The following is a 12,387-nucleotide window of genomic DNA, read 5'->3' as shown; positions in this document are numbered from 1 at the left end:
TACTCCTAGTAGAGAGACATGCACACAATACAACCTACTCTTACTCCCTTGTCTGGCTAATCGGATTGAAATTCTGGTAGTGGAAAATACATACATGCATGTACAGACAATATGGATTCCTCCAGCAGCTGACATTAGGCACTCAGTATATCCAGTAGGTGACTAATATTCTTCCCACTTGTCTTATGCACTGATAAACTTCGAGACACATAAGTGTACACGCATTCCTCCAGCAGCTGGTCCAGATTTGTGTCTGGCCCTCAGACTCCTGGTCTTTCAGGTAGCTGGCTTAGACCTTCTGGTTCCTCCCAAAGCTAACACTCATCAGACTCCCTGTTGTCCACAGGTACCCAGTCTGAACTGTGTACTCTTCAGCACCTGGCTTCTAATTCTCTCATTATACTCTGACTTTTAGCTCTCTTTCTAAACATCCCCTAGTAAGTCATACACAATCTGCACAATACCAGTATTCTTTTTCCTTGCATCTCATATTGAGTCCCATGTTACTATAGTCAGCAACATCTCCCCATCTCCTGCAGTGTGTACAGGGATCTGGGGAAAGACTGCTGTTAACTTATCTAAATCTCACACCTGGAGATGGGCTGTTTGTCCTTCTGTGGCATCTTCGGAGTAGCTAAGTCAGGGTGCTTACATTTGCTCTGATTAGGTTATTTGGGTTACACTACCTGTCATTATTCCTCTCCTCATTCCTTCTACTTGTCATTATGCTCCTTGTTCTTTGAGGAAGATTGTTGTTAATCCATTACTAAACAATTTATATTCAAAGAATAGTAGCCCTATTCTTCATTTGTTTATGGCATATTTATTCTGGGAAGTTGCCTGCTCCTCCCTCTTTTTTCTTTCACTGATTGCCTCTGATTTACTTTCCTGCATTTTTATATGTATGCAAACAGTATTCTTGCAAATAAGCTAGTAGTTCTTTTTATTTGTCATACTACTACAATGTTGTCAAGTATTCTTAAGTATATAATGGTCTAACAATATATTTTGTGTCTGATAGCATTTAGCGGAGTCCTTGCTGCATGTTATTCTCAGTAAGCTGAAGGCTCAGAAGAATGCCACAAATTACAATTTCAGTCAGGCTCTGTGTAGAGTCTATGCAGGAATTTGCCGACAGTTGGGAGATTTGGAAAGAGCCCGCCTTTTCTGCTATAGCCTACTTAAAGAAGGTACAGTGTGGCTCAGTGGTCTTATATCTTAAATATGCTGTGTGTCTTTACTGTAGCGTGCCAGAATTATTATGTTTGTAAAAACAAACAGAAATCCTGTTAAAGAGTTGTTTTCCTTAGAACACTTTTCTGTAATGCAAAAGTATAGACTGTTATAGAAGAAATTCCCCTTCCCACAGTTCCTCCACATCTGTGTTGTAGTTTTGTGGTGACCTGGGCTCTTAGTAGTCTACTTATTTTTCCAAAGAAATATTTCATTTAGGATACTCTGTGATTTCATTTTTGCCCCACCATGTCCAAAATGATAATGTGATTTCTGGGAATTTTGTCTTTTTTGACTATTAGTATTTTCTTATTTTAATTGAGTAGGTACTGATTCATAAAGTACGTGTGATTTAAAACCAGGTATTTAAAAAAGTATCAGGAGCTGGACAATACCTTGGTCAAAACCAGGGTATTTTTATAATATGTCCTCCTTAAAGTCTTTTTACTTCCCGTTACCCAAATTCTCACTTGGTTGGGAGGTTTTTTCCGTTTTGGTTCCCTTCCTTTACCCCTCTCCCTTTTGGTCAAAGGTAACACATACCTACTATTGCTAAATTAAGAATCCTCGTTTTGGAAGGACTTCACTAATTTTGAAAATAGTATACTGGTATCTGTGTTTCACATTAAAATAAAATAAAATTCGAGAGCACTGACAAGCAAAGTGCTACAGCTTGAGATTGTTTCACTTACTTAATATCTTTCATATAATATTCCTGTTGGGTTTTTTTTTTCAATCTTAAAAAGCTTTGTGATTTTTTTTTGTTCTTAATTACCATTTTTGAGGGTATTTTTTTGTTGAGTTCTTTTTGGAATTCCTGTTTTCCTCTCTGTTTTTCTATCCTTCAGTCCATTATAACTGTACTTTCACTTCTTTCATGTTAATAGTTTTAATACTGCACCATGTTAGAAACTATTACTTGTCAGATATCTTTTCTTAGTCTAAAATAACAATTAGACCTTTTGTTTTGCAGTATCTTACTGCTTTTTCTTTTTGTGGGTTCTTGCAAATATTAAACATTCCCCCTGTTTTCCTTTCTTTTTCTGTGTAAGATCCAAACTTTAATAGCTAAATGCAGACTTTTATTGGATGATACTCTCTTCTATACATTGAATTGCATAAATTTCTGTTGTCATTGTTCTGTGGTTTTATAGTTATTTTTTGAGTGGGAACACCTGTAAACACATCGTAAGTGCTGTTTAGGCTTTTTAAAATTCGTTTGATTTTATTTGATTACTATGCATTTATTTTAGGGTTTTCTCTTTCATGTAGTTTCACATATTCCCATCAGAATTATGGCAACACAAGCTACACAATTACCAAATTCACTATTAGGCTTACCATCATTTATTGTCTTGACGACTTGTCCATAATTTTTGTTCTGTTCTCCTTTCAGGTATTCTGCCTTAAGTGACTATAAATAATATGTTACCTTTTTGGTTATTTTTCCTTTTACCTCTCCTTTGTTCCCTGCTTTTTTTCTTTTTTATACTTTTCTTTTTTTGATGCCCCTTGAACTCTTACTCATTACTGAGTGAATTTTATAAGTGTTTCAAATTCCGGGGCAGGCAATTCCAGTTGTCGATAATTCTAGTTCACCAACAGTCCTGATAGAAAAATGTTTTGATAGGAAAAAGTAAATTCTTTACATGATGAGCAGCTTCAGAGTAGAAGGTTCATCCAAGACACTTCATTGAAGTCTAAATTCTTTGTGCTCATTGAAGCTTCTTGATTTGATGTATTTTGAAATGCTTTATAGTTCTTAAGGTCTTTCAAAAAATGTAGAAGTTACGCTGAAGTGAAGAGGGAAGGTACATTTAGCTTTTCAGATTTCATTGGTTTTTGTATAGCGTTCTAGGCATATGTATTCCAGTATAGCATTTCATCCATGAAATTAATACCTACTTTTTTACTTATTCCAATGTATTTGTTATTGCTTACGGTCTACATGCTCCATGTTTTATCTTAGTATTTTGCCTTGAAGCTCTCAGCTTTGGTATTCAGAAGGGTCTTTTGGCTTTCCAATGATGGCCTGGAACTGTCCTCTCTAACTGATAGTTGTCAGACGCTTGCTCTGAATTACTTTAATGAATGAGGATTCTTCAATTATATGGGAATAGCACAGATTTTTACATCTATGGAAGTACAAATATTAGCATGCATCATTCACATATGCTCACTTACAACTTGCATAATACATAATTTCTCTGACAAAGTCTGGGAAAACTGCTGAGCAATATCAGATTTGAATTGTGGGAAAGTTCTTTGCAGGCTTTTATATATATATATGTATATATTTATATATATATATATTTCACAGGTGTATGGTTTCAAGGTATTAGCAAGTACTGTAGATTATGTTTTTCTTTGGACTAATTCTAGTTTGGTCCAGTGAAGAGAGTGCTTATTTGTGACTGGAATGTATTAGGTAGGTTGTTGGAGTCCATCCTCCAGTTTAATTTAATCCTGAAAGAATCCAGTTTCAATGCTCTAAGACCATTCTCCATGTCTTGGTTTGAAAGACAGGTGTCTGCTAAGGAAGGCAGAAGCCTGCCTTGGAATGGCAGATGCAACCCCTTTCCCTCCGAGTTATTATAATTTTGAAATCAAGGGCTTTTAGGCAAAGATGTGGGAAATAGGAATAACAGTTCTTTACTATTATATATATAACCAGTCAAACAAACAACAACAACTATGGCAGTAACAGCAAACAATCACAAACCCAGTCCCAGCCTTCTCGGCTGTCGGGCCCTTTTTCTCCCCTTGGGTGCAGTTCCGCTCGCAGCCGGCAGGGGCGCTGGCGGCTCCCGGTGAGCAGGGCAGGTGCGATGGTTCCCCCGTGGCTGCAGGGGGCGCTCCGGAGCGAGCTCGGGGAGCACGCGGCACTGGTGCCCTGGGATCCCGGGAGGGATGGAACAAAGGTTTCACAAACCCCTGGACAGCTGGCCCCAGTGTCCGGCTGGACCTTTGGGAGCAGCAGGCTGGAACGGCAGGCTGGAGCGGCAGGGATGAGCACAAATCCCGGGTGGCAGATGTGATGTATCCAAGCGGGGAACCCCCCGGAGGTCTAGGCAGGCAGGGTGAGCATGGCTACAACGCAGCGAAGGCTCGAATCAGTGGCGGGGCAGGGCGGCCACAGCCCGGCCTCCAGCGGGGCAGGGAAGGTGGGCCGGGGATCCTGGGATCTTTCTCCGCAGAAAAAAAGAAAGAACGGCCGAAAAGAACCAGCAGCTTCTCTCTCCAAAGGCTGAGGGCAAACTGACCCCACACCCAGGTGAAACAAAGGAGTACCCAGGCCCACCCCCAGAGGGTAGCTCTTTTGTCTTCCTTAAGTACAGCCATTTGTCCCGTAGCAACATGCATATGGGAAAAAATTCCTTTAACAGGAAAAAAAACTAGGACTAAACTAAAACCCCAACACTCCATTAGACTATTACTGAACTAAAGTGCAGTAAGAAAGATGACAGTAGAGAGAGTGAAATTATGATGGGGGGAGGTGACTTAAGGTTTGTTGGGGTTTTTCTGGTGTTTCTTGTTTGTTTTTTTTCTTGGATCTTTTCTTCTTTTTTAGTCTCAGGATTGAGATGTGCTAGTATGACTCCCTTTCCTTATGCTGCAGTTGTGATGTGACTTCTATGCCTTTTTTCCTAGTTACCTTGCTGGCGGTACTAGCTTTTAATGCCTGAATATATATTTTTGTTGTTTTAAAATGTTAAAAATTTACTTTGTTATTTCTTTTTTTCCTCAGACTTTCCAGACTCAGAAAAATTGATTTTATTTATCACAAATGTATGGTCTGACATATTTGTCTTCCGAGGTGCAATTAACAAAGCTATGCAATTAGTTGTCAGGCAGAGTGCAAGCAATGAGATGCTGGCCTGTTTAAGTGCTTATTTCAATTGGGAACAGGTAATGTCTGATTTCATTGTTGGTAATCAGCTTTTGTCTGCATTTGTCACTTTGCTGGCTGAATCAAATCAAGCAACTTACTTTTCTGATGAAGGGTGTGAATATCCCATGGAGGCTGTACAATTGCGCAACTAATGCCACTTCAGGACTTTTTCCCCTAGTTGTCCAGACTCTACTAGAATACAATACTTTCCTTGTTTTCCCTGTTAAATACTAATCCATCTACTGAACATTAAAAGTAAAGGTTGTTTTTAAACTTTCAACTATAGTGTGGTTGGACTAGGGAATTCTTTCCATCTGTGGAACTGCTCTTTGAGATGTTTTTTTGTTTTGCTTTGTACTGTTGCTTTTTAAAATATGTATTGGTTTTATCTTTTGTAGTTCTCTGTGTAACAGGTAATACATCACTACAGCTAATTTCAAGATGAGCCTGTCTCTTTTTACTTACGATCTTTTTGCAAGGTAGACTGTAAATACTTGTTTATCACAAAAAAACTGAAGTTAATTTCATAAGCAGTTGGTGTGATCAGTACAAAACCAGTGATACTAGAAGAAGGATAATCTGTGAGAGCTGACTTCAAGTCTTTGAGCTGTTGGGCAAATAATTTAATTTCTATCAGTTTTCAGCAGGCATCTATTACCATCCTGAAAAGAATGTTGCAAGGAGGAAAAATTGAAATCATTGGGAGCAATTTTGTATCATGCAGATGGAAAGCCAGAGGTGTTTTGCTTCTGGAGGAGTTTGTGTAACAGGCTTGTGTGTTTGTTTAAAGGCTAGGGCCCCATATTTTTGAAAACTCCATATTAATGCCAGGCTTTCTTCCTGGAAATAAAATAGTTTCGTAAATACCAAGTGAACAAAATCATTGATTCATAGCTGTCTGGTTCTGGCCAGGACAGGGTTAATTTTTGTAGCAGCCAAAAGGGGGCATGGCTAGGCCCCAGAGGTTCATTCTGTACCACCTCACATCATTGCCAGGGATGTGGGGAAGAGTCTCTTCCAAGGTGAATGAGTCAGCGTAGTGTGGTGGAGGGAGAGGTTGGGTTATTGTTGTTTCCGTGTGAATTTTTAGTCTCTCTTTTGTACCCTCCATCATTAGTATTTGCTGCTATTACTGTTTGTTTTCTTACCTCATTGCTGTTTCCAGTAAATTGTTCTTATCTCAACCTGTGATCTTTACATTTTCTGCCTCCAATTCTCCTCTCCATCCTGCCACAGAGAAGAGGAAGGGCGAGGAGGGAGTAAGCAAGCAGCTTGGTTTCAGTTGGAGCACTAATTTGGAGAATACCATTCCTAAGCCATGACAATAGCTCACCTATTCCCTATCTTAACATGCTGCTCCACAACTGCCTTGAGGAATGCAGTTAGTCTTACTGCTGTCATCATAGCCTTTAGGTGTTGTATGATAATTTTTTTTTCTTTAACCTCTGAAGCCAGCCCTGAATTTAACATGGTATCACTGAAATTACAGCCGCCTAAACCTCCTGCTTTAGTGTAGGAGTGAATTAATTTGGCATGGATTTGTGTCTGGCTTTTTTACTATTAATTCACAGTTGTGATATAGCATTAAGCTCTGGTATTCAGAGTTACGCTGTACTGCAGTCCCTGCTTAGCGAAGAATTTGTATTCTCCATTCTATTAGGTTACAGCTTTTAGTATCATGCCAATAGAGATGCACATAAGAATGTCCTAGTAAATGTTCCTGGAAATACTAATTCTTTGTGCTCACACTACCTACTTTATTTATGGATCTCTGAAATACGAGATCTGCTGCAACTGGGGAGCAGGACCTCAGAATTTTCTATATTGATTATAAGAGATGACATCATTCTGTCTGTAAGCTCTGTTTTTCTTGTGTAGAAATACAGGTAAAAGTTTCAAGTAGATTGTGATTAACAGTCTGTTATACATATAATTTTATGAGAAGATTATTCTACTTATGAAAGTAAAACTCACATGGAATGGGCATTTATTTCTTGGTCAAGGTGTGCCATTTTAGTGACTTGCACCATGGCAGAACTTGCCAGTTAAGATGAGATTTTGTACTGAGAAGATCTGCCAAACACTCATTCTGTTTATGTGATAAGCCTAGACTTTTTTTCTTAATACGTCAGAAAATCAAAGAATGTTTGTATTTAAATTTCCTTTCTTCCCCTAGCTATTTATCAGAATGATTTCATATGGCACGTTTATTTACCTCAACTATTGAAATACTTGCTTGCAAATTCACCCCTAATGAAGAACAAAGAGTAACAAATTTTAAAATTATTTAGAAAGTGAACAATATTAGTCTAATCTTCTTGCACTGGAAAAACACTCTTCTTACCTTAATGCTGCATTGACAGAAACAAAAATCCCCAAATTGTAGAAGGAGATAAGAGAGTGGGTATAAAGTCTGTGGTTTTTCTTGTTTGGGTATTTTTCTTCCAAACTCTCCTTTTAGTAAAGGCATTAGGAAAAATACCTAGTACTTGAAGGTTTTGGTTTTGTACTCTATTTGTTTGCGTTAATTCAACCCAAAAGTTGGATTTATGGTGTAAGATGCTGTGCACAGTCAGTATCAAATATTTGTAGAGAGTTTGGTTCTGGGCTGGTAACTTTTCATGCATTAAGATAATTACCTTCTAAAATTTCAGAGTTCATCTTTAGATGCTGGTATTATGGTCTCAAACCTGCTTTTAGAAATGCAGTCATGTACAAAAGTAGAATTGCACCTGAGTGAGCAGTATGGAGAAGATCTCAGTGAAGATGCTTGGCAGTATATATTTGCTGTTGATCTACTCTGCTCTCACCTGAAGTGGGATTGGACACATGAAAATGTTATAAGGTATTGTGGCAATCACTTCTTTGAAATGTTTTCTTTTGTGGTTTTTTTTTGGTTTGTTTTGATGGTGTTTTGGTGTTTGATGGTGTTTGATGTTTGATGGTTTTTTGTTTCCCAAATTCATTATGACTTAGCTTTTAACATAACAAAATATTGCATAGATACTTAGAAATGAGGATGTTTCAACCTGATGAGACCTAGACTACTTTGTTTGTGTGCCTTATTTTAAGATAGAAGGAGTGATCAATGAGAAAATGTATTACTTAATGATATTGTCCCAAGAAATGAACCCTGTTAGAACTGTTCTAGTAAAGAATTGCTTTCAAAATAGCTATATAAGATTTTGAGATGAATTGGCTGTCAGTGAAGCAAAGTGATTGTCTTCTTCTGAACTAACTTGTTGAATTGCCCTCCACCCATCAGTAGAAAATGAGGGTGGAACTTCTGATATGAAAATAACACTGCTTCAGTGCTGAAAGTGAAATATATCCATACTCATTAGTGTATTATCTGGATTTCAGTCTGATTTTAATTCTAAAATAATTATAATACTTAGATTCAATGTTTTGAATTTTCTTTGAACCTATGGTCCAGTATATGGACTGCTACCATACTTAACCTAGTTTGAAAGACTTCATTCTGACACCTACACTGATCTGACAGCCGTGATTTTCTATATAGAGGCTACATGACTTAGTAGACATTTGTTTATTTGTGACATAATAAGTGATACTTATTATCATCATTGTCAGTGATACTTATCATCATCGTGTTGTATACAAGTTTCATACTTTCAGATAGTAAAGAAGTTATTTTTGGTGAAATACTTTTAAAATTAATACAAATTAGCTTCAGTTAAATGTATGTAGTTTTAATTAAAGCCATATCAAGGTGATTGTCTGTGAGTTGTGCTGGTAGTAGGTAACTAGGTCTATTAGCATAATTTTAAGGATTGAAAAAGTCTTACTTTGGGTCCTTTTAGGTTTAAAAACAAGTATCAGGTCCTACTTCTAACATACAAACTGAATTTTCAGTCATACGAGAAACTTACAGAACATATCAGCATGACATTTGAAAGTAACACAATTTCATATACATCTGTGAAGTCAGTCTACCTAAAGTTAGTAACAAACAAAAGAGTAATTTGCCTTCATTTTTGTATGAATATTATAACCACCCCTTCAGGCAGTATCAGATTTTCAAATTCATTTTTCTTTCACAGCAAAGTGCTTTGGCCTTCTATGGATAACTGGATAAGGAAGAGAAAGGGGCATGAAAATGCTCAATCCATTAGTGATAGTGCTATAGCATTGACACTTAGGCTAATTGGTAAGTAATCTAAATTCTTGATTGAACTTCTGCTTTGTATAAGTATGTCCTTATGAAAGTGTCAGGCCTGTCTCGAAAGTGATTGAAGTATTTTTACATTTTATTGGATCTTTATGCAGATATCTTCTGTTTATCAGCCTGTGGAAAGCAGATACTTAAGTTTTGAGAGATACTATATTGATTCATGGTAACAAATACCAACATGTTTTATGTATTTAAAACGAAATAATCTGTAGCTACATACAGATTCATAGAAATCCTGAGTTGGAAGGGACCCATTAGGATCATTGAAGTCTAACTCCTACCCTGCACAGGCCAGCCCCAGGAATCACACCGTGTGCCTAAGCATTGTGCAAATTGAACAAATCTTGAACTCAGACAGGATTGGTGCTGTGACCAGTTCCCTGAGGAGCCTGTTCCAGTGCCTAACCACCCTCTGGGTGAAGAATCTTTTCCTAATAGCTAACCCAAGCCTCCCATGACACAGGTTCATGCCATATGGTCTCCAGAAAAGTGTATAAGGTTTTATATGCAACTTAATACCATAATAAATTTAAGTTAGATTAATTGATTTGGGATCTAGGTGGCATTTGATGTAAACAGATATAATTTGAGTTTCAATAAATATTTTCAGTATGTAGGCTATATGATACTGTTTATTGCATTCTTTCTGAGTTTTACACTTAAAAATTGTAAACCTATGGGAGGTTGAATCAATCTGATGAAAAATGACTTGGGGTCTTTAGTTACACAAGGAATAGGACAACTGTTGTTCCCAAGACAACAAGGTGTGGTTGGTAACAAGTTGGTAACAAGAATTACTTTTTTGTAGTTAAAATTTGCATTATCTGTAGGTACTTCAACAGGCAATTGGGAAGTACAAAACTAGGAAGTTGACTGTCTAAATAGTCAGATATGTAGTAACTCTTTTTTTCTTTCAGGTCGATTAGGACAAATAGGTTTGAAGGAAGGCTATCTTGCTGCAGTGAAGAATATTAGTTCAGTAATTGGACTGTTTGTACAGCATGCAAAAGAGGAAGGTAATGTTTTTTTAGAGAAACTTGAGTGTAACATCCACAATGTGAACTTCTGCAATGCCAGAACATAAATTAAGGCACACATGGCAAAACAGTTTTGCAGTTCATGTTAGTGCATAACAGGTCAAACAGTTTTCAGTTTGAGTCCCTTTCTCTTACACAGTTAATGAGCTATTAACAGTATTAACCTTCTGTTTGAGACAGAGAACAATTCTGAGATGCTTTCATCTTGGAAAGACCTTGGAATTGGACTGTTTCATGTAAGACCCTATCAGTTGCATTAGAGATCACTTAAAAGGTGATCAAGTTAAGATCACTTAAAGGGTGATCATAACTTGAGCAGTAATAGCTAATTTTTTACCTGAGAAATTTATGCTGAAGCTTACTACTAACAAAATTTTTGTATTGGGAGAAAGACAGTTCAAGCTACTGATGAGACAAAACAAGGCAGTTAGGGCAGCAGAGATTCACATTGCTAAGTTACTCTGGATGTTAAGTACATTCTGCAGTGAAGCATTTGTTAATGGTAGGGAGCTTTGAACCACCTGTATAACTTCTCTTCCTTGCAATCTCAAGTTTTTCCAACTTGGTGGTGTATGGTGTACAGTGTATGTCTGTGTTTGTTTCAGACACGGTGTAAACCTGACTGTTTTCTTAAGTCTGATTACTCTTAACTAAAGTCACTAGATTCTCAACTATTGTGTACACTTCGAATACTGGAAAGTTGCTGAATTGAGAAAATTGGAAAGTGCTAGTATAAAATGAGATGTTACGGAATTTGTGTGCAGGTTGTCATCTTGCTCCATTATGGTGGTAGGCATCACAACTGTTGATGTGTTTTATTTTCAGTTCTTGAATAATAGTTTCTATAGATTCAAGATTCCCAAAAACATTCTTGCATATCAAAGTTTCTTTAAGCTGATTTGTGTTAACTTTTTGCAGGTGTTCCCTGGGGTGTGCAGCTCGCAGCCGTATATTCACTATGTGACTTGGGTTCAAGCAATCCAGAAGGTATTGTTGAGGCCATCCATGCTTGGAGAGCAAAAGTTCTTAACAACATTCCTTCTGCTGTCACAAATGGCATAGCTGAAATCACTTCTCTGTGTGAAATGGAGCCAAACTAAAATGTAAGGAAGTGGACTTCCCTAGAGGAAGAAGTGCCTAACTAACTAAGGAGTAGTTGGTTCCAGTTAAAAACCATACAAAGTGGTGTGTCTTCTTGTGTTTCATGTTTTTAATCAGAATGTCTGATCATGCAGAGCAAGCTCTAGTATTTTATTTGGCTTTTCTGTTTGAAGGAAGAGTTTTTAAAAAATAAAAATACTTGCTTTTCCTAGTAGCTGATAAGCGATCCAAAAATGAGTACATCTTCAACTCCTGAATATTTCTGGTGTGATGACAATAAAAATCAGTAATAGTTTTCATTCTTTTACCTATATCAGTTTGGAGTATGGACTATTTGACAGAATATTCAGCCTGACTTGAAAACCTGGCTCTATTATTTTGTACTATTTTTATAAAGTAACCATTCAGATAGCAGAACATTCCCCAGATTCTGCTTTATTTTGCTTGGGGTGTCTCATAAACTTAATTTAAAATATTTGTGGAAAACAGGTAGGAATTGACTTTTTGTGTAGCCATCATGTACGGAGTAACAGAGATACTAAATCTCTGAACTTGTATATATGGTATATTTTGATGTGTCTCACATTTGATATTGTTCCACTTGGGGAATTTTGTACATGTAAATAGAGAGTTGGTTGAAAAAAAGTTCATGTTTCTAATGATAGCTTCACTAGACTCTGTTTTTGTATCTTTCATAATAAAAGAGACAAACACCATTGTGTTCTTAGTGATCTTTTTAAATAACACAGAATTAACTGTGTTTCTAGCTTATATAAATACCATTTTGGGGAGCAGCAGGAAATTACCTGTTGAGGTAATTTCACTGAATGAATTGCCCATAACACTGCGGTTCTGGACATCTCTCCAAAAGTTTCTGGTATGCTTTGGGGGCTTGGGAGGTAGTTTTTAAAAACTATTGAAAATTTCTA

The 12,387-nt window shown here is 37.1% G+C and overlaps 1 protein-coding gene across 5 annotated transcripts in view; it reads left to right on the top strand.

Annotated features, from left to right (window-relative positions):
- Window positions 1-12,174, top strand: part of ICE1 (interactor of little elongation complex ELL subunit 1) — a 44,911-nt gene extending 32,737 nt beyond the window's left edge. For 3 of the 5 annotated variants that reach the window (XM_042044189.1, XM_042044188.1, XM_042044190.1), the window contains 6 exons: window positions 1,022-1,190; window positions 4,982-5,142; window positions 7,780-7,970; window positions 9,190-9,296; window positions 10,238-10,336; window positions 11,276-12,174. In XM_042044189.1, coding sequence (XP_041900123.1) covers window positions 1,022-1,190; window positions 4,982-5,142; window positions 7,780-7,970; window positions 9,190-9,296; window positions 10,238-10,336; window positions 11,276-11,457 — 909 coding nt within the window. In that variant the 3' untranslated portion in view covers window positions 11,458-12,174. The other 2 variants (XM_042044192.1, XM_042044193.1) reach the window with 2 other exon arrangements.
- The last annotated feature ends 213 nt before the right edge of the window (window positions 12,175-12,387 follow it).

The sequence above is a fragment of the Corvus kubaryi genome, unplaced genomic scaffold, assembly GCF_017639235.1.
Source record: "Corvus kubaryi isolate FWS band 111438036 unplaced genomic scaffold, C.kubaryi_AGA036_p1.0 37398, whole genome shotgun sequence".
Classification (NCBI taxonomy): Eukaryota; Metazoa; Chordata; class Aves; order Passeriformes; family Corvidae; genus Corvus; species Corvus kubaryi.
Note: the sequence above shows the minus strand (reverse complement) of the source record. Positions and strands in the feature narration are given on the sequence as shown.